Here is a 26,236-nt window from a genome sequence, read left to right on the forward strand (position 1 = left end):
AGGCTACATGAGAGCTGTTGACACTCACACACGTTTCTAACCGCAAGACCCACCGGAAGGTCTTACTGGACTGCACGGTGAGTGTAAGTATTCTCACAGAGTGAATCGCCGTTTAAAATCAATGCTTGAGAATAAATAAGGCACTAGGTTGATGTAAGTGACACAGGAATCTAAACTATGGTCTCGAACGGTGTTTGTATTCCTTTTCCCCTTAGGGAAATAACTCCTGGAATATTTATGGAGGAAACAAATTGGGGGTTAGTGGCTACCCTCTTCCTCTTAATTTCTGGCAAAGACGCCTGTCAGATTGTCTCAAATTAGAGTGTTTTTGTTTTGCTTTGCTCTTTCTCTTGGGAAATAACTAGTGGGTGTTTGTGGGGGGCGGGGAATGGAAGTTGTTGGTCTGTTTAGCACAGACACAGAGTCGGGAAGAGAGGAAGGCCACTCCTAGGAGGGTAGATAAAAGCATCCAAATGCAAAAGAAGGTTCTGCCAAGTTAAATGTTCTCTTAGGAGACATGGGCCCGTTTATGACACTCTCTGTTCAGGGGCTGTTTTCCTGGCTGCCTGGAGGCCAGCGCTGCCTCCTGAAGTCAGCGGCCTGGCTGAGGAGGTGGGCTGCTGGTGCTGCTGGCACAAAGTCCCGGGATGCGGTTCCTGGTGCCACTGTATTGATGGGTGCAGAGGGGGATGGTAATGGTGGCCATCTTATAAAGCGCATAGTTCTCTCCTATCACGTGCAGAAGTGAGGGACAGTGACGGGGCCCCGTTATGCCTTGTCCCATGGCTGTGACACACATTCTGGTGACACTTGAGAACTAATGAGGCAACCACATCCCTCCCCTTCGATGCCCTTTTCAAACCTAGCCCCGGCTGCTTCTCTTTGCCCAAAATGGAACTTGGTATGTTTGTCTCGGTGCTTACTCTTTGCTTGTTCTTTTTTTTTTTTTTTTTCTCTTTCTGGTTAACATCATTTCTAAAGCCACCTTTACTTTACTGAGATGATTGGCAAGCTAGCCACTTACTCAAATAAGGGCTGGGTATTTGGTCAATATTTAGAGTCTTATGGCCCAGCCATTATTGGTGGTGAATTTCGTTAAGAATCCAGCGCTCTGTCCCAGCTCTCTTCACTGATTGGTCAAATATCCGGTAAAGCCTATCTTGGAAGCGACAAGAAAGGAGCTAGGTGGTCACTGACACCAACAACGGCCCTTCCACAACCAACCAAACCCACTGGGTGAGATTCATAGGTTCTTCCATGACTACCTGGTGAAGTAGAAAGCAAGTCAATAATAATGGAGATTGCTTTCCCCTGCTCTAAAAACACATGTATATGCCGGTCCTAAAGAACGATCCCCAACGCAATGTCTGGCTTTGTGTGAATGTTATTTATGCCAAAGTGACCCGACAGAACATGCCATCGAAATGATGGTGACAATCCTGATCTCCAGTGGGATGTTTGAGTTGCTGTGTCCCCCCACATTTGGGACTGGAGGCTGTGGATTTGTTTTCCCATGTAGGTTCCCTGGGAGAACCTGGTATTGATTATATCAGGATACCACAAAGATTATTTCAAGAAAAAGATTATACATCACAATGCTTAGCATTTATATAGGTTCTTTTGATTTCAAAACAAGTTATAAATATTTCCTACTGTAACAACATCCACGCGAGGTAGGTGAGAAGTACTGTCCCTACGTTACCAATAGAAACATGAGGCCGAGGAGTGCAGGACGCGGTCCCAGGCCCTGGACAGTCAGGAGCAAGCTTAAGACTGGCTTCCTGCTGGAAGGAAGTCTCCCACCTGCTCTGGGCTCCAAAGAGGCCATACCTGTCTCTAGTCTCCATGAATATAGGGTTATATATTGTATAGATATAAAACAGCAACACACAACGACATTCTAGAACAGTAATCCAATATTTTTGTTTCTTAGTAAAATATGTTAAGCACAGTATTTAAATTACATTTCTCTGAAAAGCATTTGGTATATTAAATAGCTCTATAAAGGTTTGCTGGCATACCCTTAACAGCATGATGAATGATCCCAAAGAAATTAAAATCCACAGATGCGTAGAGATCTTTTCTTTATAATACCAGAAGCTAAACAAAAAAATGTGAAAAACGACTTTATTCTCATAATGCAGACTTAATAGCTTGCTGGATATTAGCGGGCAGCTACATAATTTTTCTGGCTGGAGAGAAAAGATACATATTGCTGGCTGTGGTTTTCAGCTATCAGTTTTAGGAGGAAATGCAGTTGAAAGGTGAAAATTAAAGACTGCCATTTCCATTCGGTATTCACTCTGAGGAATTCCTACATTTCCCAGACGTCATCAGACTCGGAACTCGCAGTGAAGCGAAGACGGGGGCACCGCTAATAGGAACATTCTCTGGGAGGAGAAAATGATACAAAATAAAAGGTGCGGTATCAGAAGAAGATGAACAAGGAGGCAAAAGGGTGCTTTTCAAGAGCGCTGAGGCTGGCATGGATGTCAGCTGTTCATGCTCGACGACTGTACAGGTCTTGGAGATGGTTTACAGAGCAAACACTTGACTCCATCGGTCCCTTGGCTGGGGTGAAAGCCTCACTCACCTCGCTAGGAAGGGTGTGAAAGCATTTACCTCATGCGAAGCTTCGTAGGAACGGAGCAGGTGGGGCAGCGGGAACAGTTCTAAAACGAGGAAGAGGCATCGAAGTCTTAAAATCTGTATGCAAACGTAAAAACTAACTTCCTAGCTGAAAGGACATTCTCTGTCAGGAGTCACAGATACAAAACATCCTACACTGAGTGTACGCGCCGCTAAGAGAGTGTTAGGTAAGATATTACATGGCGTTCGGAGAATATTTTTGTGTGAGTGTGCTTTTTTCCCCTAAAAAAAGACATATTAAATTGGTTTTCTCTCCTCAAGTCCTTTATATAGAAATAGGAAACACGAGCTGTCCTGGAAGTCTCTTCACGTTATACGCTGGCCGGGTCCTTGGCGCTGGCACCGAACATGGCACTTTTGCTTGAGGCGGGTTTGAGTCTGAACAGGCTGGAACAGTTAGGCTGCTTGGTCGGCTGCAAGGTCCTGGCGTAGGGCGAATACCAGTCTCGCTCAAATACGTCCTTGAGCTGCTTAATGATGCTCCTGTTGTTCCTCACGTCTGCCTGGTTGATAACGAGGCCCGTGCCGGCGTTCTGGGTGAAGTCGTTCCCCACCCAGTCAAAATTGCCTGCGAACAAACAAAGGAGACCACGATGTGGAGTTAAAATCACTGGGGGAGCATTCCGCGGTTAGTGGAACACAGAGCAGCTTCTATTTAAAAAAAATAATAATAATAATGACAGGGAGATTGAATGGTGTTGACAGCTCAGAAAAAAGTTCCAAGAGGCCTTACATATGGCATATTAATATTTGCATATTATTTTGGCATTTTCTTCGGCTTTGCTCAACTTGAAACTCAAAACAAGGAATCTGCTGGTGTGTGTGTGTGTGTGTGTGTGTGTGTGTGTATGTGTGTGTTTTGGTAAATGTTTTTTCTTATTGACATTCGCAAGACACACTAAATACAGCAACATTTAAAATATATAGGAATACACTTAAAAAGCCTGTGAATAATTACCACCATCTCAAAGACACAACATCTAGTCCACATATACAAATGAGGGATCCTAATTACAGTGCCCAGAAGCTTGCATATCGAAGAAGCTGAAGCCAGAGAAGGAGAACCTCTTCCTATCTGGATGCACAAACCCCTCCTTGCTTGGGCTGTAAATCATTCCCCGGGTCCAGGATCTGGCTCCTTGGCCCAGGCATCGAGGCAGCTGTGAGTGGAGGAGGCTCCCTAGCACAACTGTCTGGTGTTAGTTGGGCATTCGTTTGCAAGGTCTGCTTTAACAAAGTCCCACAGATTGAGTGGCTTACACACAACAGAAATTTATCGTCTCATAGTCCTGGAAGCTAAAAGTGTTGGCAGGGCCGGCTCCTTCTGAGCGTGGGGATGGAGAATCTGTTCCAGGCCGCTACTCTGGGCTTGTACATGGTCAGCTTCTCCCTATGTGTCTTCACATTCTTTTCCCTCTGTGCATGTCTGTCTCTGTGTCCAAATGTCCCTTATCTATAAGGGCATCAGTCAAATCAGATCAGGGCCCATTCGGATGACCCCATTCTAACTTATTACCTCTGTGGAGACCCTGTCTCCAAAAAAGTTCATATTTTGAGGTCCTGGGGGTTAGGACTTCCAAAATACGGATTTGGGGAGAACATGGCTCAGCCCATAGCAGGTAGTAAGGCTGGAATCTGTCCCAGAAGGGACTAATTGTATCTATGTCACTCATGTGTAGTCTGCCTTCAAGGTGAGAGCAGACAAAAGGCAAGCTACCCCAGAGTCCCACATGAGTCTCCCGTCTTGGCATCCGTCGGGGGGAGGGCTCTAGTGGGAGGAGAGTACCAGTACCATTTGTGTCTCTGATCTGTTGTGTCCTTCATTTAATGCACATTTACTGAGTGTCTAATGTCTACCAGGTACATGGCGCCATGTTATTTCTTCAGATTATTTCTTTGAGATCATGATATAAACAAGAAAATGACAGTCCCTGACTTCAAGATGTATGTATACAACGCCACAAGGGCAAGAGAAAAAGAATTTCTAACTCTGATGAGTCAGGAAAGCGTTTTGTTGGGGATAAGGTTAAATTCTTTAAAAAAAACTTTTAATGTTTATTCTTGAGAGAGAGAGATACAGAGTGTGAGCAGGGGAGGGACAGAGAGACAGGGAGACACAGAATCTGAAGCAGGCTCCAGGCTCTGAGCTGTCAGCACAGAGCCCGACACGGGGCTCAAACTCAGAAACTGTGAGATCATGACCTGAGCTGAAGTTGGACACTTAACCTACTGAGCCACCCAGGCGTCCCAATAAGGTTAAATTCTTTACTACACAAATAGCAATTGAGGGATGTGTAGAAACTCATTGCTTTGTAAATTAGAAAGCCACACCCCCAAAGGGATGTGGACAAAAATATGACCAGGGTCTTGGAGTACGAGGCAGAAGAGTTAGGGATAAAGTCAGGATATAGGGGCCTTTGAGAGGGAGAAGAACTGTCCTTTATTAAGTGCCCACTATGAGCAAAGCACTTGGCTTGGTATTTGTATTCATTATCTCATGGAGTTGGTAGGATTTACACCCACTCCACAGATGAAAAGCCTGAGGTTCAAAGAGGTGAACAGATTTTCCTGTCATGTGGCTAATCAGTGATGGACCCAGATCTCCACGAACTATCTGTAATACCATAAATGAAGCAGTATTCTCACTAACTCAGATTTAGCTGCAACAAGACTGACGCAATGATTTCATAAAGTACCACCAGCCTGAGTCTGGTCTAAGCTCCCGGATCTGTGCTGCTCTTTGGTCCAGAGATGGTTTCATAAAGCAAACTGAAGGCTTGACTTCCAGTCCCTCAGCAGTTCTACAGCCATAGGTGAAGGGATATTTGCTGAATAAGACACTAGACATCCTTGACTCAAGGTCTGGCAGCCATCGGTGGGGGGAAGAAACATCCACAGAGAGCTGATAGTGCTCCTTCACACTGCTCATCCTGTGGGCCCCCTGGTGATCTCTGGAGCCCCCATGCATATCAACTCCCCTTTCCATATGGCACCAGTGGAAGTCATTCCCCTGTCTCTCATTCTACCCCTTGAGTTTATTCCTCAGGGCCTAATACCGGGTCCCTAAATCAAATATTATCAGCATAGAGAAAGAACTCTTCCTTCTCTTTTCTATCTCTGTCCTCTGTCTTATACCATCTCGCTGCCACCCCGCCCCCCCAGACACCACACTGATACCACAGATGGCTTCCTGACAGACACAACTTCAGATGAGTTTTACTGCTATAAATTAGTGAACCGCCTGCCAAATTGTTCATAATATTGAGTTGGAGTCTCTTAGCCAGTGATGTGTTTCTGACCGTGTGCTCTGGGACTCACGGCCATGCTCAGGGGCTTTACAGAAAAGCTCAGCACCAGCTAAATACAGGCCTGGACTTCTGGAAACTGGGGATTCGTAGCTGCTTCAGGTTAAGAGTTATTTTGGAGCCCACTGGCAGGCAGGGCTTTCCATTCATCCACGAGCAGAAGGACTTGTGGATAATACTCTAAAATTTCATCCCTACAACTGAGTGCCAGGCAGTGACTTTGTTATGTCAAAACATTATATCCTTCAATATTCACTGCAATCCTATGAGGTGATAATACTAAGTACTGATGAGAAAATTAAGGCACAGAAAGGTTATGTCATGTGTCCAAGACAGGAGTGAAAAATACCAGAGCTGAGTTTCGAAGTCAGGTCTGACCGCACAGCCCACCCTTAACTTCTGTTCCATGTCACCTCGGAGCCCAAAGGCCTATGTGGTACTAACTGTGCATTTTTCCCGGGGACTTCAGCATCAGGGCCAGAGCCTCAGACCACACTGAGCTCCACTCCTTTGTGGACCCTGCTCTCTGAAGAGCACAGACATAGAAACGTGAAGAGAGAGAAAGATAAGGGAGAAGTGGCAAGATTTTGGAGCCTTATTCTGTGAGATTCAGTGTTTCCCTTCAGTACAGTGGATGGAGCCAAGATCCTACATATTTGATTCTCCAAAGCTTTGCTGAGGTTCTTCTCAGGAAATGCAGCCCGAAGCAGCTTTCACAAGCCTGCAGATGGACTTCTCCACCAGTGTGGCCATGTTTCCTCACTCTTCACTTCCTCGTGGTTTGGCTAAACTTCAGAATCATGGATGTATGGGCTCCAGTATCTTCTGGGATGCTGTTGCACCCAGGGCTGAGACTGCTATTTCTGCTTCCAGAATTCAGAAGAACTGTAGTGCCATCCCTGGGTATAGATGAGGGTATAGACAAGCTCACTGGGGAGGTGTATGGGCTTTGAAGAGATTTCTGAGTGCCTTCAACCAACTTACCACTCCATCAGCCCTCAAACAATTCATTCTATCTTCTGGACAAATTTGGCAAGCTAGACTCCAAAATATACTCTGGAGAATTCAAAGTTAGAGAAAGGACACCATCTGGGGACTCTTCTGCAAGATCCGTGAAGATTTAATGAGCTATAATTCCATTCAAGGACTAGGGTGCATTTTTCTCAGTTCGGCATTTTCAGCAGGTGTCTGTGTGACGACTTAAGAGATTTCCAGAACATGCTGAATAATTATTGAGACTATCAATGAATTTTCTCTCTGGATGCTCTTTAAATATTTTTACACAAGAACTATGCTTCGCTCTAGGGAACTGGTGTTTTGCAAAAATGCTGTGTGTAAAATGAACTCATTTAAAAATGCATTATAATAGAAAGCCAGAAATAGACCCACGTAAATAAGTCAGCTGATCCCGTGAGAGGAGCAGAGGTAATCAAGGGAGCAAAGCTCGTCTTTTCACAAATGGTGCTGGAATAACTGGACATCTGCGTGCAAAAAAGTGAGTTCTAGACACTGACCTTTCAAAAAATTAACTCAAATTGGGTCATAGACCTAAGTGTAAAATGGAAAACTCTGAAGCTCCTAGAAGATAACAAATAAGAAAATATAGATGAATTTGGGTTTGGTGATGACTTTTTAGATACGACACTGAAGGCAGGATCCAGGAAAGAAATCATTGATAAGCTGGACTTCATTATAATTTAAGATGTTTATTCTGTTAAGGGCACTGTCAAGAGAATGAAGAGATAAGCCACAGGCTGGGAGAAAATATTTCCAAAAGACCCACCTGATAAAAGATCATGTGTTAATAAGAGTTCTTCTAGGAAAGAAAATGAAAAATAAGAAAAAGAAAGAAAATGAAAGAGAAAAGAAGAAAATGAAAAAAGTAATAAGAGAATGAAATAAGAAATAAGAAAGAAAATGAAAAATCTGATTAAAAAATGGGCCAAAGACCTCATCAAAGAGGATACTCTTATAGTAAGGAAGCATATAAAGAGACGCTCCACATCCTATTATCAAGGAAATGCAAATTGAAACCAATAATTAGCTATACCACACGCGTATCAGAATGGCCCAAATCTGGAATTTGGACAACACTAAACGCTGGAGAGGATGTGGAGCAACAGGAATGCTCAGTCACCGCTGGTGGGAACTCAAAATGGCAGAGCCATTTTGGAAGACAGTTAGGCAGCTCCTCACAAAACTAAGCATAATTTACCATACAATCCACAATCACGGTCCTTGGTGTTACCCAACAGGGTTGAACACATGTCCACACAAAGCCTGCATGTGGATGTTTATAGCAGCTTTATTCATAATTGCCAAAATCTGAAAGCAACCGAGATGTCCTAAAGGTGAGGTACGTGAGTGGATAAACAAACTGGTAGATCCAGACAATGGAATGTTATTCAGCGCTAAAAGAAAAATAAGCTATCAAGCTATTAAAAGATACAGAGGAAGTCTGGGACACCTGGGTGGTTTGGTTGGTTAAGTATCTGACTTCGGCTCAGGTCATGATCTCGCAGTTCATGGGTTCAAGCCCCACATCAGGCTCTGTGCTGACAGTGTGCAGCCTGGTTGGGATTCTCTCTCTTCCTCTCTTTGCCCCTCTCTGATTCATGCTTTCTTTCTCTTAAAATAAATAAACTTTAAAAAACTGTAGAGGAATCTTAAATGCATATTACTAAGTGAATGAAGCCAATCTGAAAAGGCTACACACTATGATTCCAACTACATATTTTGGAAAAGCCCAAACTCTGAAGACAGTAAAAAGATCAGTGGTTGCCAGAAGTTATAGGCAGGGAAGGATGAAGAGGTGGAACACAGAGGATTCTTAGGCCAGTGAAGCTACTCTATATATTATACATTCGTCAGGACCCACAGAATGTACAGTATCAAGAGAGAACCCCGATGTGTCAATGTAGGTTCAACGTACAATGTACGTTATAAACCAACGTACCACTTTGGTGGGGCATGTTGATAATGGGGAGGGTTGCATGTATGTGTTTGGCAGGTGGGGGTGGGGGGCAGAGGGATGTGAGAATTCTGTATTTTCTGCTCGATTTTGCAGTGAACCTAACTGCTCTAAATAATTAAAGTCTATTTTAAAGATGTATTATATGGGGGAAGGTGCCTGGATGGCTCAGTCAGTTATGTGTTGACTTCAGCTTAGGTCATGATCTTGCAGTTTGTGGGATCGAGCCCTGCATTGGGCTCCATACTGGGAGTGGAGCCTGCTTAAGATTCTCTCTCTCTCTCTCTCTCTCTCTCTGCCTCTCTCTCCCGCTCACATGCGTACTCTCTCTCAAACATATAAAAAATATATATTCTATGGGAAGAAGACTAGAAAGAGCCAGAAATCCATATTTACTAAGGATTTAGATAGCTGAGAGACCAGGTTTGGAGATTTTCATATATTATTTCATTTAATCCTCTGTCACTACCAAAGGGTAGATGCTATTATCCCTATTTTACAGATAAGAAAATAGAGGCACACAGAGGCTCAGAGAGATCATGTGACTTTCTGTCATCTTCCAGCTCCCAGTGTCAGTGCTTAAATTCAAATAGAAGTTTTTGTGACTTCAAAACATTTAATTCATTAAAAGAACTTTAGGACATAGGTGCAACATAACTGCTCCAGGTACACACGGCACTGTAAGTAAACCCCACAGGTAAAATATCCAGATCTGAGATCCTAATCCACCCATGCCTGAAGCCTGATCCATCCCTGTTTTTCCCAATTATTGAGCCCAAAAGTGCCAGTTTTGATGAAATCATTTTGAGTTTGTTTTTGTCACTTGCTTAAAAAGAAGCATTCTATTCTATGTAAGATGATGAACATGAGAAAATCCAAATGATTACATCTTAAGCCACCAAGAGGGACAACATGAATAAAATAATATTCTCATATTCTAGTACAATATGAGTAACAGACATTAAAAAAAATTCCAATCCTCTCTTCTCCTAATGTGGACACATAACTATTCAAAATGGAAAAAAACCATCTTTCCAGGAGCCAAGATGGAGTAACTAACTGTCCAGTGGCTGATGGCAGTGTCTTCCTCTGGTTCTGGAGGGGATGGGGCTCTGGGGGCTGCAGATCCTAGGCCTCGCTCTTCTTCACATCTGCATGTTTAAGTCATTTGCTGTCTTATGGTCCTCATTTCTAAACTGCAGGTGATGAAGGCCACCCTCCCTACTGGTAATATTGCTTAGAAAAGTAAATGAGATGGGGCACCTGGGTGGCTCAGTCGGTTAAGTGTACGACTTCGGCTCAGGTCATGATCTCACAGTTGGTGGGTTCGAGCCCCATCTCAGGCTCTGTACTGACAGCAGAGCCTGCTTCGGACAGATCGTCTATCCCCTCTTCTCTCTGTCCTTCCCCTGCTTGCTCTCTCTCTCTCAAATATAAACATTTAAAAAAGCAAAGGAGATAAAATAAGTCACAAATCAAAAAGGGCATACTCCATTCACTCACTGAATGGGGGAAAACCCATATTCCATATTCCTTCATTCCACACACATTTTTCTTTTCTACTTGGAGGCTGTCACTTCATCTGTACAGTGTAATAGCCACACTGCTGTTTTGTGATTTATGTACCTTCTTTTATAGATAATAATTTCCACTCTGCAGTTGATGGTGCCAATTAAGGGGTTACCCTGAACTCACTCACACGGTAGGAAAGGGGGACAGATCTGACACATGAGTAAATAATTCCACGAGGAGGTATGATTTCTGCATCTGGGGTATTAAATTACCTTACAAATAAAAACTAAGGGGGGGTGCCTGGGGGTCTCAGTCAGTTAAGCGTCTGCCTCTCGATTTCAGCTCAGGTCATGATCTCACAGTTCCTGGGTTTGAGCCCCGTGCACATGGGGAATGTGGGCTGACAACGCAGAGCCNGTTAAATTACCTTACAAATAAAAACTAAGGGGGGTGCCTGGGGGTCTCAGTCAGTTAAGCGTCTGTCTCTCGATTTCAGCTCAGGTCATGATCTCACAGTTCCTGGGTTCGAGCCCCGTGCACATGGGGAATGTGGGCTGACAACGCAGAGCCTGCTTGGGATCCTCTCTCTCCCTCTCTCTGCCCCTCCCCCACTCACACCGCCATGCTCTCTCTCAAATAAATAAATAAATAAATAAATAGACATTTTAGACAGATGAGGAAACTGGGATGTAGAGAGCTTAAGTGAATTCTTCATTTATAAAATGGCAGGGGTGGGACGGGGGCCCAGACAGTGCTCATTTTGGCCCTGAGCTGCCACCGCGTCTGCTCCTGTGACTCAGGACAGGTTGGCTGTGGTAGGTGGGTGGGAGGGACACTTATGCTCGCTCAGCTGCCAGGACGCACCTTTGATGAGCCGTTCATCTCCTCACCTGTCAAATGCGCAAGGAGACCAAAGAATTTCCAAAAACACTTATAAAAACACCTTCTATGGTGTTCTTGTACTTGAGCCAAGCCCTAGAGGAGATGCTCGGTTCAAGGGCTCTTTGCCCTCACCCCTCTGTTTCCTCCAGGGCCCCCACGGGCTTACGGAAGAACACAGCCCGACCCCCACTGACCCGCACGGTCCCCCAGGAGATGACACCTACCAATATAAGCTGCGCCGTCTGTCACCATGTACTTGTTTCGATTTAATTTAGGAAAGGCGTGGTCCTTGTGTTCCTTTGAAGCACAAACATTCTCTCTTTCCAGATCAAAAAATTTCTGCAAGACACAAAAATAAATCCATTCATAAAGCAGGTGAATAGGTAACGTTTTTGGTTTTGTGCAAGAGCACAAGTGGGCTTCTTATCCAAACAGCCGCAGCCGACCTCACACTGGGTCATTAAAGCCATGATCTTGTTTCTTCATACAGATGAAGCTATTTTTGTTCTCAAGCCTATATGGGCAACCAGAGAGAAAATTAGCATGCTCAACTGGGTCTATAATCAACGCTTTGAAACTGCAAAACTGAACACAAAATTCGTTCACTAGGGTGAGGGCCAGAAGTCGGTTTAATTCTCACTGTCGTATTCATCAGGATGCACTGGCATCTGAAGTTGGCCTCAGGGCGCTTTGTGTCACACACGCCACGGGCTAAATGAATATTGCTCTGTGTTGCGTACATTGTAAGAAGCAGCAGGCTTGTGTCACTGACGAGCTGATTAAACTGGGGATTTACAAAGGTCAAAAGAGATTTTGCCAAAGGAACGAATATTTTCCATCTAAACACCCAGGTCTACAGGCTCCTGTCATGTTGGGTCTTTGAATGCTGCACGGAGCACAGACCCATCACCTAGAAGGGTGCCTGGCACACAGTAAGACCTCAGGGTACATTTTTTTAAATGTTTATTTTGAGAGAGAGAGAGAGCGAGCAGGGGAGGGGCAGAGAGAGATGGAGAAAGAGAGAATCCCCAGCAGGCTCCTCACTGTCAGCATGGAAGCTGATGCAGGGCTTGAACCCACAAACTGTGAGATCATGACCTGAGCCAAAGTAAGATACTTAACCGACTGAGCCACCCAGGTGCCCCTCTCAGGGTACGTTTGGTCAATGACTGCAGTGGAAGCTGGAAAAGGTAAGCCCTAAAGGACTAGAAGGCATTAGTCAAATAAAGCATAGAAGACAAGAGTGTTATGGGCAGAGGGACCAGCATGTACAAAGGCCCTGAGGTGAGGAAGAGGAAGTCATGTAAGGACCCAAGGGGAGTCAAACATGAGCTAGGGAGTTACCATATGGAGAGTAATACCAATTCCCAATCTTGTCCCCCTCAGAGTACGCAGATATGGATAAGCATGTGGCCCAGGGGACCCAGGTCAAGTGCAGGAGCCCAGGCTGGGGGCACGCTTGGGCTGGGGGAAGCTGTGCATGTGACCTCACTGCTCTGTTGATCATAGCCTTGGAAACAGGAATGGCAGCCTGAACAGTGAGGCAGACTCAGCAAAGCAGAGAGAACACAACGGTCATGTGTAAAAACAGGGCAGGGCCGGGAGGGCACCAGGAAATGCGGGTTCCAGCCTCCTTTTCTCGAGAGTGTTTGTCTTGAAAAATTACTTATCCTACTTTTGAGGAGCCTCTTCACTATCAGAGATTATTGTTATCCTGGTTCTTAATTGGCAGTTTACATGAGCTTTCACAGACAAGCGTAAGGAATCAGCCCTTTTTATTTAATAATACTTAAGTCAACACCATACTTACAACTTTCAAGCTGCAGTTGGCTATTTCAGTGCAAATAGCTTTAAGAGATGAAATAAAGTTAAATGTAAGGGGGTCCGTTTCCTTCCAGAAGCTTATAAGGAGTCGAACTTTAACGCTTCGCAAAACTAAGGCTTCTCGGATTTTCCCATCCAAGTCTGGCCAGTAAGTCCTGTAGAAATAATATCCATGGGGATAAAAATAAAGAAAATAAGTTAGTTTGGGGGAAGAAATTTACTGGACTACAAAGAACATTTAAACATTAACCCGATCGGTACTTCACTCTGTAAATAACTCGATAGGATGTTTGGAAAAAGGATTTACTGGGTCCTGCCCCTGCCTAAACTGTGTTCTCTCACCACCAGGGCCTCAGGGTGTGTGGGCAGAGACTGTGGACAGGTTGACCTCCACCACCTCTTCACACTGGCACCACCTCCAGCTAGGCCTCAGCTCACACGTGTGCGAAGAATCAATGTTCCAACAGAGTTCCGGTTCGGAGCCTTGAGTACCTCTTTGGTTCCCAAATGCTGCCTGAACTCCTCTTCTTTGGAATCTGCCTCCCAAATGAGCGTCTGCTCTGGTGATCCATCCAAACTTCCCCTTACTCTTACTTCCAGGCTGCCTCCCTCTCTCCTGACCAACCCCCAGTGACTCTGGCCCTTGGACTCCTCCATCAGGCAAACAGCTTCTCCTGGAGCCTTGGCCTCTTCTCGGAACCTTAGCCTTTCTGTCTTAACTAAATCCTGACCACAGCTTCTCCTGAAGTCTGGCCATGTAGGAATTTGCCCACTTAGCGTAGGAAGGGGGTCAGCCCCCCACCAACACTCCCAACGTCACTTCCAGAACGGTCAAGGCTTATTTGAAAAGAAAAATCAACAAATGTTTCCCGTGGAAGCACAAGTCCCAAATCTCTCTATCTCCCCCGAGCCCTGACAAGCCTTCTGTTTGCTCACTTGTTCTAATCTTTCCCTAGATTCAGGCCAATACGGTTTGGGCTAATGATGTATTATTCGAAGTGTTAGCCTGTTGGTTTCATAATCACTGCAACTCCAAAGTTCTCTTCTCTATATGGGACTGGCTGTGATCCTGTAGCATCTCGTACTCTGGGAAATGCCCACTGACCGTGCTCTTGACCTATGTGGACCCAGCCCCACGACCCCCGCACTATCCTACTCTATCAGCTCTGGGTCCCCTTTCCAGCCCAGCCTAACCTCAGTGCTGACCACCTGAAGGACACCTGCCCTGATCCTTCCTCTAGCTCTTGGCAGCATCCTGGCTCGGGGCCACACCTGTGGCCACACACATCTGTCTATTTCAATGGCCACAAAGCCAAGGATTGCTGAACAAAGTCAGCTCAGCCCTGTGAGGCTGGAGTCAGAGCAAACCCATCAGGGCCCTCGCCACCATCCAGCACCCCTGTTCTTGCCTTGGGGGTTCTGCCTCCCGGACCTTTCTGTAATTACTCTAAGCCATACCCCACTCAAGAGAAACTTGTTTCTTCCTCTGTCCACAAAATGGAGCTTTTCAGCCAATGGTCTCCCTCAGCTTTCTATCCTCAAGAGCCTATACATCCTTCTCCCCTTTCTTCCAGCTCAGAAGATAAGGCAACCTTGCTCAGGGTCAAACCTGGACCACTCTTGCCTCTTGGGCTGTTCCCCTGAACTTCTGCAGCTGTGTTTCATTGGTCACTGCTTCCTGAAGAGAGTCTCAACTCCTACCCTCTCTCTTCCTCTTAGTTTGAGAACAAAATGTAAATCTTAACCATCCAGAGAAATTTTCCCTGACTGCATCACTAGTGGTTGGTGCTCAGTCTCTTTTCTTTTTTGAACAAATCTATCTATCTATCTATCTATCTATCTATCTATCTATCTATCTATCTATCTATCTATCATCTATCATCTTCTATCTATCATCTATCTATCTATCTATCTATCTATGAGTGTAGCTGACACACAATGTTACATTAGTTTCAGGTGTACAAAACAGTGATTCAACACCTATATGTGATGCTGTGCTCACCGCAAGTGTAGCTGCTGTCTGTCCTCACACAACACCATTACACCATCACTGAGTAGATTCCCTATGCGGTGCCATTCACTGTTGTGACTTACTCACGCCACAGCTGGAGGCCTGGATCTTCCTCTCCCCTTCACCCATTTTGCCCATCCCTTGCCCCTCCCCACTGGCAACCAGCAGTTTGCTCTCTGTATTTGTGGGTCTGTTTCTACTTTTTTCCAACATAACTTCTTGACAGTGTAATCTAGAACCTCTGACTTGACTTCATCATCCCCTGCTCAGCCTCTCGCCCGCCCTGGCCTCCAGCCCACCATTCTGCAAATCTCAAAGTCAGCAGGGATAGCTCAACTACCACATCTAACAGACATCATTCGATTCTTATTTTAATTGGTCTAAGCCACATGTGGCTCTTTCTTCTTGACAATTAATTCCATTGACTTCTGTGCCCCTGTGGTTTGATGGTCTGTCCCTTACCTCTCAGCGTGCTTCTTTATCTGTTCTATGGTCAATGTCCCCATACGATTCCATCGCCATCCTCTCGTCTCCTCACTGTACACACCACCCCTTGATGGGTTCATCTCTGTGCCTGATTTCAACTGTCCTCTACAGTCTAAAAACCTCCAAATTCACATTACCAGGCTGACCCTCTTCAGACTTCATTCTGAATATCTTTGTAAGATCCTTACTGATCTGGACCTTTACAAGAACTTCAAATTCACAAGTCTGCTTATTATTATACTTTTTACAGTCTCCACTTGGGATAATGTTCCTCTAATCGTCCGAGGTAAAAACCCAGCAATAATTCTTACGTCTGCTCTCTTTTTACCATTCACCATGTACTTCAAAAATATCCCTGGCAGGTACATCCTTTATTCTGTCCTTCCTGTCCCTCATTACCCTTAACCTGGGCTCCAGGGTGGTTTCTCTGCCTCCAATCTTGTCCCTGTCAAGTACATCTTCCATGACCACCAAAGGGTCTGTCTAAAAGCATATCTCCTTTAATTAAAACATAACGGAGACGCCCCAGAGTGACAAGATCTCCTCACAGTCAGGCCCTCCTGTTCCTGATCCTGCCTCCCTTCCAAGCGGACCTCACATCCCCTTACTTGGGCTCTGTGTTCCAGCACTGAACTTGACTGAACTTGTGACAGACCCTGCCAAGTGCTAGGCTATTTGTCTCCATCTGAAACTTTGCTCATGCTGTCACTTCTACCTGGAAAATTCCCTTTTTACCTTTTATTTTCCTGACTATTTTAAAATGCAATTCAGGTAGCATTTCCTCCAAAGCCTCTTCTAACCTCGAAACTGCCACAGACGGTGTTTCACTGAGGACCTGTAATATTTTGTACATATATTTATTATTCCATTCACCACACTGTTACGATCATCTGTCTTGTGTCCGTTTGCCCTGTTGGATGGAGTTCCTGGGATCTTGGGCTGTGCATACTTGAATCACTCCTGCACACTGCCCAATAAATATTTGTTGAATGAATGTGTAAATGAAAAATGTTAATAGCCCACAGACTAATCAGCCTACTTTTTTAAAATGTTTATTGATTTTTGAGAGAGAGCAAGCACAAGTGTGCAAGCAGGGGAGGGGCAGAGAGAGAGAGAGAGACAGGATCTGAAGTGGGCTCTGTGTGGAGAGCAGAGAGCCCAATGCGGGGCTCAAATTCACCAATTATGAGATCATGACCTGAGCCAAAGTTGGACACTTGACCGACTGAGCCACCCAGGTGCCACAGCCTACTTTTTTTCTTATTGAATAAATTTGATGTGTAACATTTTGTAAATTTAATAAGACTGTATAGCATCTTACTTTGATACAGTTTTACATTGTAACATGATTGCGAATGCACTGATATTTATATTACATAATTACAATGTAATATTGTTGCCTGTATTCATTATGCAGTGCATTAAATCTCCATGACCTATTTACTATTCATTACAAGTTTGCAGCCTTAAATACCATCACTCCTATCCGCCCCCACTTCTGTTAACTACCATTGTACTGTCTGTTTTCTACACGTTGAACTTTTCTAGATTCCATATGTAAGTGGGATCATACAGTACTTGTTTATCTCTGTCTGACTTATCTCGCTTAGCATAATATGCTCAAGGTCCATCCACATTGTGCAAAAGGAAGGATATTCTCCTTTCTCACGGCTAATATTCTATTGTGTATATGCACCACATCTTTTCATCCATTCATCTGTTGATGGTCATTTGTGTTGTTTCCATTACGAATTCTGTTTTCATTTCTTTTGCTTAAATATCCAGTGTAACTGCTGGATCGTATGGTAGATTTATTTTAATTTGGGGGGGAACCTCCATATTGTTTTCCATAGTGATTGGATCAATTTATCTTTCTATCAACTGTGTATAAGGGTTCCCTTTTCACTATATCCTCAGCAACACTTGTTGTCTCTTGTTTTCTTGATGATAGCCATTGTAACCGGTATAAGGTGATATCTCATCATTATTTTGATTTGCCTTTACCTGATGATGAGTGATATTGAACAACATTCATTTGTCTGTTGGCCATTTTGATGTCCTCTTTGCAGAAATGTCTATTTAGTTCTTTTGCCCATTTTTAATCAGACTATCTGCCTTTTTAAAAAAAAATTGAGGTGACTGAGTTCTTTACATATTTGGATATTAACCCTTTATCTGATATATGGTTTGCAAAACTTTTTCCCTATTCTGTAGGCTATATTTTCATTTTGTGAATTGGTTCTTTTGATATGCAAAAGCTTTTGAGTCTGATGTAGTCTCATTTGTTACTTTTTTGTTATTGTTGTTTGTGCTTTTGGTATCATGACAAAAAATTGTTACCAAGACCATTATTGATAAGCTTCTTCCTTACATTTTCTTCTAGGAGTTTTATGATATCAGGTCTTGTCTGTAAGTCTTTGATCCATTTGAGTTAATTTTTGTGAGTGGTGTGAGATAGGGGCCCAACGTAATTGTGTGGCATGTTTTCTCGTTTCCCCAGCACCATTTGTTGAAGAGAATATCCTTTCCCCATTGAGTGTTCCTGGTGCCCGTGTTGAATATTAGTTGACTGTATAGGCCAGAATTTAGTTCTGGGCTCTCTATTTTGTTCCATTGGTTGATGTTTGTCAATTTTTGTACTGATTTTTATTAAGATAGCTTTGTTGTATAGTTTCAAATCAGGATGTGTGACGTCCCAAACTTTGTTCCTTTTCTCAGGAGTGCTTTGGTTGTGTGGGGTCTTTTGTGGTTACATACAAATTTTAGGATTGNTTAAATATCCAGTGTAACTGCTGGATCGTATGGTAGATTTATTTTAATTTGGGGGGGAACCTCCATATTGTTTTCCATAGTGATTGGATCAATTTATCTTTCTATCAACTGTGTATAAGGGTTCCCTTTTCACTATATCCTCAGCAACACTTGTTGTCTCTTGTTTTCTTGATGATAGCCATTGTAACCGGTATAAGGTGATATCTCATCATTATTTTGATTTGCCTTTACCTAATGATGAGTGATATTGAACAACATTCATTTGTCTGTTGGCCATTTTGATGTCCTCTTTGCAGAAATGTCTATTTAGTTCTTTTGCCCATTTTTAATCAGACTATCTGCCGTTTTAAAAAAAAATTGAGGTGACTGAGTTCTTTACATATTTGGATATTAACCCTTTATCTGATATATGGTTTGCAAAACTTTTTCCCTATTCTATAGGCTATATTTTCATTTTGTGAATTGGTTCTTTCGATATGCAAAAGCTTTTGAGTCTGATGTAGTCTCATTTTTTACTTTTTTGTTATTGTTGTTTGTGCTTTTGGTATCATGACAAAAAATTGTTACCAAGACCATTATTGATAAGCTTCTTCCTTACATTTTCTTCTAGGAGTTTTATGATATCAGGTCTTGTCTGTAAGTCTTTGATCCATTTGAGTTAATTTTTGTGAGTGGTGTGAGATAGGGGCCCAACGTAATTGTGTGGCATGTTTTCTCGTTTCCCCAGCACCATTTGTTGAAGAGAATATCCTTTCCCCATTGAGTGTTCCTGGTGCCCGTGTTGAATATTAGTTGACTGTATAGGCCAGAATTTAGTTCTGGGCTCTCTATTTTGTTCCATTGGTTGATGTTTGTCAATTTTTGTACTGATTTTTATTAAGATAGCTTTGTTGTATAGTTTCAAATCAGGATGTGTGACGTCCCAAACTTTGTTCCTTTTCTCAGGAGTGCTTTGGTTGTGTGGGTTCTTTTGTGGTTACATACAAATTTTAGGATTGTTTCTTTTGTTTCTGTGAAGAACGTTTTTGGTATTTTGATGGAGATTGCACTGAATCTCTAGATCACTTTGGGTAGTATAGCCATTTTAACAATATTCATTCTTCTGATTCATGAACACAGTATGCCTTTCCGTTTATTTGTGTCTTCTTCAATTTCTTTCAGCAAATCTTTGTTTTCATTGTCCAGATCTTTCACTTCCTTGGTTAAATGTGTTCCTATTTTTATTCTGAAGGTATTGTGAATGAGATGATTTTCTTTCTTTTTTAGAGGCTTCATCATTAGTGTAAAGGAATGCAATTGATTTTGGATCTTGATACTTTACTGAAATTGTTGGTTAATTCCACCAGTTTTTTTGACTGATTCTTTAGGACTTTCTATATATCATAATGTCATCAGCAAATAATGCCTATTTAACTACTTCCTTCCTGATGTGTATGTCTTTTATTTCTTTGTCTTGCTTGATTGCTCTGGCTAGGGTTTCCAGAACTGCACTGAATAGGAGTGGGGAGAGTAGGAATCCTTGCTTTTTTCCTGATCTTGGGGAAAATGTTTTCAACTTCTCTTCAGTGGGTATAATGTTAGCTGTTGGTTTGTCCTAGGTGCCCTTATCATGGTGAGGTATGTTCCTCCTGTACCCAATTTGTTAAAGTTTTTTTTTTTATCATGAAAGTGTGTTTTATTTTGTCAAATGGTTTTTCTGTATCTATTGATATGATCATGTGATTTATTTTGTCTATTACTTTATTGTGATGTATTTGCATTTGTTGAAATATCCTTGTATCCCAGTGATAAATCCTACTTGGTCATTGTGTATAATTCTTTTAATGTGTTCCTGAATTCAGTTTGCCAATATTTTGTTGAGAATTTTTGCATCTATATTCATCAGGGATACAGGTCTATAGTTTTCTTTCTTGTGGTCTCCTTATCAGATTTTGACATCAAAGTAATGCTGGTCTCATAGAATGAATTTGGAAGTGTCCCTCCTCCTTAATATTTTGAAAGATTTTGGGGGAGTATTGGTGTTGATTCTACTTTAAACATTTGGTAGAATTCTCCAGTGAAGCCATCTGGTCCTGAGGTTTTCTGTTTTGGGAGTTTCTTGATTACTGATTCAGTCTCTTTACTCATATAACTGATCTGTTCAGACTTTCTATTTTATCCTGATTCATTCTGGATAGGTTGTGTGTTTCTAGAAATGTATCCATTTCTTCTAGTTTATGTAATTTCTTAGCATAGAATTGTTCATAGTGGTCTCATAATTCTAGGTATTTCTGTAGTATCAGTTGTAATGTATCTTCTTTCATTTCCAATTTATTTCTTTGAATCTTTTCTCTTTTTTCCTTAGTCTAGCTAAAGGTGTCAAGTTTGTTTATCTTTTCAAAGAACAAGTTCTTAGTTTTATTGATCCTTTCTATTGGTTTTTGGTCTCTGTTTCATTTATTTCTGCTCTGATCTTTATTATTTCCTCCCTCCTGCTAATTTTGGGCTCACCTTGTTTCTCTTTTTCTTGTGGTGTAAAGTTAGGTTATTTGAGATCTTTCTAATTTTTTAGTATCTGTGTTTATAGTTATAAACTTTCCTCTTGAAACTGCTTTTGCTGCATCCCACAATATTCGACATATTGTGTTTTCAATATAATTTTTTATTTCCCTTTTGATTCCTTCTTTGACTCATGCTTGTTTAGAAGTGTGTTTAGTTTCCATGTATTTGTAGATATTCTTACCTTCCTCTTGTTGATTTCTAGTTTCACACCACTGTGGTCAGAGAAGATAATTGGTATGATTTCAGCCTTCTTAAATTTGCTAAGATTTGCTTTGTGGCCTAACATGTGATTTATCCTGGAGAATGTTCCATGCGCACTCGAGAAGAATGTGTATTCTGCTGCTGTTGGGAGGAATATTCTATATATGTCTGAGCAGTCCATTTGTTCTAAAGCTGGATTCAACTGCAACATTTTCTTGTTGATTTTCTATCTGGGTGATTTCTCCATTGCTGATGGTGGGGTTTTAGAGTCTTTTACAGTTATTGTATTATCGTCTACTTCTCCCTTAAGATCTCTCACTAATAGTTTAAAATATTTTGATGTTCTAGTGTTGAGAGCATGTATATTTATGATTGCTATATCTTCTGGACATACGGGCCTCTTTGTCATTATGTAATGACCTTCTTTGTCTCTTGTGACCCTTTTTAGCTTGAAGTCGATTTTTGTCTATTGTAAGTATGGCTACACCTGCCTTCTTTTCATTTGTTTACTTGGAATATCATCTTCCATCCTTCACTTTGTGCCTCTAGGGCTGCAGGGAGTCCTCCATAGGCAGCATATTTGTTATTTTTTAAAAATCCATCCAGCCACTCTGTGCCTTTTGATGGATGAGTTCAATCCATTTTTACTGAGGGTGATACTAATATGTAATCATATATTACTACTGCCATTTTATCCTTTGCCTTCTGGTTATTTTGTCTCTCTATTGTTTCTTTTTTCTCTTTTCCTTTTTTTCCATTATCTCCCCCTCCCCCATTTCTGTCTACTTTTGCCAATTGGTGGTTTTCCCATTTGGTTCATTCTCCTCCCTCCTTATATTTCATGACTGTTCTCAGTTTTTGCCACGTGGTTACCACGGGGTTTACACAAAACAGCTCATAGAAAAAACAGTTCTTTTTCTGCTGATAGAAGCTTACTTTTCTTAGCCTATCATCCTTTTACTCCACTCCTTTTATATTTTTGATCCTGCAAACTACCTCTTTTTATGGTATGATTTCATTACCAACTTGTAGTGGCTACAGTTATTTCAACGCTCTCTTTCTTTAACGTTTATGATATAGCTAAGAGTTTCATATACTATTCCAAAAAACAGTTGCAGTTTTCTAATTCTGACTGCCTGTTTGTCACTTTAATCAGAATTTTGTGTACTTTCAATTTTTTGTTTCAGTTTGAAGAACCCCTTTCAACATTTCTCGTAAGACAGGTCTAGTGGTGGTGAACTCCCTCAGCTTTTGTTTGTCTGGGAAAGCCTTTATTCCTCATCTGAAATGCCTTTCACATCTGAAAGGTAACTTTGCCAGGAGAGAGTATTCTTGGCTACTGGCCTACATTCTTTTTGTTCCTTCACACATTTACTGATTTTCTTCTGAAAGATGTGTTTCACGTGACTGAGAAAATAAATAATGAACAACCCCAAACCGAGGCCTAAATAAATAAGAGAATGGCTAAAAGAAATAGCACTTGATTACCAAAACAGGAAGAGTTGAAATAGGGTTTCTGATTTTTTTACTGCAGGATTTATTTATCCATACATCATTGTTCTCTTCACTTCTTATTTCTTGGAAAATTAGAAGTTACATCTAACACTGTTGCTTAATGATGGTCTATATATCTTTTTACATGTGGCCAACCACTTCTACTTTGAGAACATGTGAAGTTTTCCTCTTTCTTTTGGATGTTTAGCAGTGTATGGACTAAAAGCTCAGTCTGTAGCATACTGACACACCGATATTTGACAATGTCTGTTTGTTCGTTTAAGTTGAATGCACTCCTGAAACAATTTCTCCAGAACGATGTAAAGACAAGTAACCATGTTAACTTTTAAATATTTTTTCACATGGTTGAGAGTAATTTAATTATAACCTAGATATTTGAACTACTTCTTACGTTTCTAATGACGTAAAGAAATTTTTTAATGTCTATTTACTGGGGTGGGGGGAGCGCAAGGGGCAGAGAGAGAGAAGGAGACACAGAATCTGAAGCAGGCTCCAGGCTCTGAGCTGTCAGCACAGAGACTGACACAGGGTTCAAACTCACACACCGTTAGATCATGACCTGAGCCAAAGTTGGATGCTTAACCTACTGAGTCCCCCAGGGGCCCCTCTGATGACTTTTCATTAGAATGCTTGACAGCACTGTGGATTTGAAATATCCTAAGTATGATAAGAGAACTATTCTTTGAATAACCACTGAAATGGTAGATTAATAACCAAAATGCAAAGTTTCAGATTCGTTTTCAGTTCTTTAACATTCTTTTAGTTTTCTCTTTTACATGTCCAATATATTTTATTTATTTATTTATTTTTTAATGTTTTATTTATTTTTGAGAGAGAGAGAGTGTGAGCAGGGAAGGGTCAGAGAGAGAGGGAGACACAGAATCTGAAGCAGGCTCCAGGCTCTGAGCTAGCTGTCAGCACAGAGCCCGATGCAGGGCTCGAACCCACAAACCATGAGATCAAGACGTGAGACGAAGCTGGACACTCAACTGACTGAACCACCCAGACGCCCCCATTTCCAAGATATTTTAGAGTCTCTATGCTAACTCCTTCCTCTCTGACTATGAAGGATCTTAATTTTGTTTGTGGGGCTTCATAGAATGAAGGCTTTGTCAATCCTAAGAAATCATCATTCCATCATCCCTTACTCTCATTCCGAATAACAGGAAAAGCAGGCAAAACCTATCTATTATTTTTCAAAATCTAAAGTGAAGTTGACATGTAAAACAAAATCTCAAACCAAATAAATGGGAGAAAAATAAAAAAGAGGGATAGAAAACATGTAAAAGTATATGGGTAAAAACCTATGAATATTCAAGGGATGTGCCATATTTTATTTTATTTTTTTTAAATGTTTTATTTATTTCTAGGAGAGAGAGAGAGACAGCGTGAGCAGGGGAGGGTCAGAGAGAGGGAGTCACAGACTCTGAAACAGGCTCCAGGCTCTGGGCTGGCAGTCAGCACAGAGCCCGATGCGGGGCTCGAACCCACGAACCGCGAGATCATGACCTAAGCGAAAGTCGGACGCTTAACTGACTAAGCCACCCAGGCGCCCCTAGGGATGTGCCATATTTTAAAGTAAAAATGTTTTAATAGTGTATCTTGTAGCTTAAAATACTCTTTGACTGTCATTATGGGAGATCATTTTGTGGGAGAATCACGCTTTCGCAATCCTACAGCCATTTGCATAAAGAAGCTTCATATTAGGCATACATGAGGTTGGAGACATGAAAAATATTCAAGCAAGATAGGGCACACTTCATCATTTAACCTCAGTAAAGGGTTATTTTGAAATTGCAATTTTCCAAATTAAAAAGGTCTCCGGTTGTACTCTCTTTGGAAACATTTTCCGGCTTTAAATGGGTCATTCAAAACACTTACAAGTAGCCAAATCTCTGCATTCCCAGAAGAAGAGCAAAAGTAGGAAATATCTGGGGCGCAGCCAGGCATTTACGCACATAACAATTTAGGGGCAGTCTGCCCCTAAATTTATTTCAAGTATTTCCACTCTAAACAATGATGAATTACTGTAAAAATCCCTTCATTTTTTAACTTAATTTAATTTACATTTTTAACGTTTATTTATTTTTTGAGAGACAGAGACAGAGTGGGAGCAGGGGACGGGCAGAGAGAGAGAGAGGGAGTCACAGAATCCGAAGCAGCTCCAGGCTCCAAGCTAACAGCACAGAGCCCAACGCGGGGCTCAAACTCATGAACTGTGAGATCATGACCTGAGCCAAAGTTGGACGCTTAACTGACTGAGCCTCCCAGGCGCCCCAAAATCCCTTCATTTTTAAATGCTCTCTCTTCCTCACACAGAGAAATGGATTGACTGATAACATATACATACTGAGTTTCCTTCTTTAAGTTGAAAAATACGAAAATTTAGCCTTTAATGAAGACTGACATGAATACAACAAAGTGATGTCTCCTTAGAGGAAAATCTTGCCAGACCTACTCAGTTTCAGTATATCCTTCAGGTACACCTGCTAGCTAATAAGTTTCAAAAAAATATTTTTGGGGGGCCGCTTGCCTGGCTCAGTCAGTGAAGCATGCAACTCTTGATCTCAGGGTTGTGAGTTTGAGGCCCACACTGGGTGTAAAGATGCCTTTAAAAAAATCTTAAAAAAAAAAGAAATATATTTTTTCCAAAAAAATTATTTATTTATTTTATTTTTCAAACAAATTTCAAAATGAAAATAACCCGATCTTCATTCTAAAGGATTGTGATACTTTTGTAGGGTGAGTCCCTGAGTCCTTCAAATGGACTGAGCGAGGAGATGCATCATGGGGAAGTTGTAAATGCACTCGGAGGAGATTTGAAAGGCGTGTAACCTCAAGGGGAACAGAGAGCACCTAAGTGTCCAGGCTGTTTTCCTCTGGGCCACAGTTTGCATCTGGCCCTGGAGACTGGGTTCTAGGTCAAGGTTACTCACTCACTGACCTTTTGGTGCTCGTGCTGGAGATAGGCAGGTAGTCCGTGACGGCGATGTACACGTACTGCTTGGCGTCATCTATCACGCTGTAGATGGCGTCTATGTCAAAGCTTCTGTTTTTAGGGCAAAAGAGTTTGGGAGAATTCTGTAAAGACACAAAAATCAAACTTTTAGACTTTTAATTTTTGTCAGTGGGGGCTTTCTCTTTGTTGTTGTTGTGTTTTATTTGTCTTAATGGATTCTTGGCTTTTAGGTAGATTTTTGCAAACCAGCTTTTCAGTTCTTTACGAGAATAGACAAATGTATTTTCAATCCTATCATCGTTGAGGCATGTTCAGGTCGAGGTGCGGTGGGAGATGCCTTGAGTCTGACCTTTATGTCTGTTTTGGGAGGGAATCCTTGCTTTCAAGATACATGCCTCTCATTTTTAGAGTACTCTAACTCAAACTTACACGACTCTGGTGAACACTCATTCACAGCAGTTAATTTTCTCTGGTGCTACCCTGTAGTACACATATGTACATACAGCAAGCAATTTACCCCCAAAGCCATTTCATTTGAAAGGTGATGTGGCCATAAAAGTATTTTAGAAACACAATCTAAAACTCCTGTGGAAATCTTCTCCACTCCC

At 42.0% G+C, this 26,236-nt stretch overlaps 1 protein-coding gene across 3 annotated transcripts in view; it reads right to left on the minus strand.

Moving 5' to 3' along the window:
* Window positions 1-930: 930 nt before the first annotated feature.
* The window catches only part of PLD5 (phospholipase D family member 5), a 223,965-nt gene continuing 198,659 nt past the window's right edge, over window positions 931-26,236 (minus strand). For all 3 annotated transcript variants that reach the window (XM_077761806.1, XM_077761804.1, XM_077761805.1), the window contains 4 exons: window positions 25,614-25,750; window positions 13,130-13,298; window positions 11,544-11,658; window positions 931-3,217 (listed from right to left, as the gene is read on the minus strand). In XM_077761806.1, coding sequence (XP_077617932.1) covers window positions 2,961-3,217; window positions 11,544-11,658; window positions 13,130-13,298; window positions 25,614-25,750 — 678 coding nt within the window. In that variant the 3' untranslated portion in view covers window positions 931-2,960. The remainder of the gene's footprint in view (window positions 3,218-11,543; window positions 11,659-13,129; window positions 13,299-25,613; window positions 25,751-26,236) is intronic.

The sequence above is a fragment of the Crocuta crocuta genome, unplaced genomic scaffold (genome assembly GCF_008692635.1).
Source record: "Crocuta crocuta isolate KB4526 unplaced genomic scaffold, BGI_CrCroc_1.0 scaffold243, whole genome shotgun sequence".
Lineage (NCBI taxonomy): Eukaryota > Metazoa > Chordata > Mammalia > Carnivora > Hyaenidae > Crocuta > Crocuta crocuta.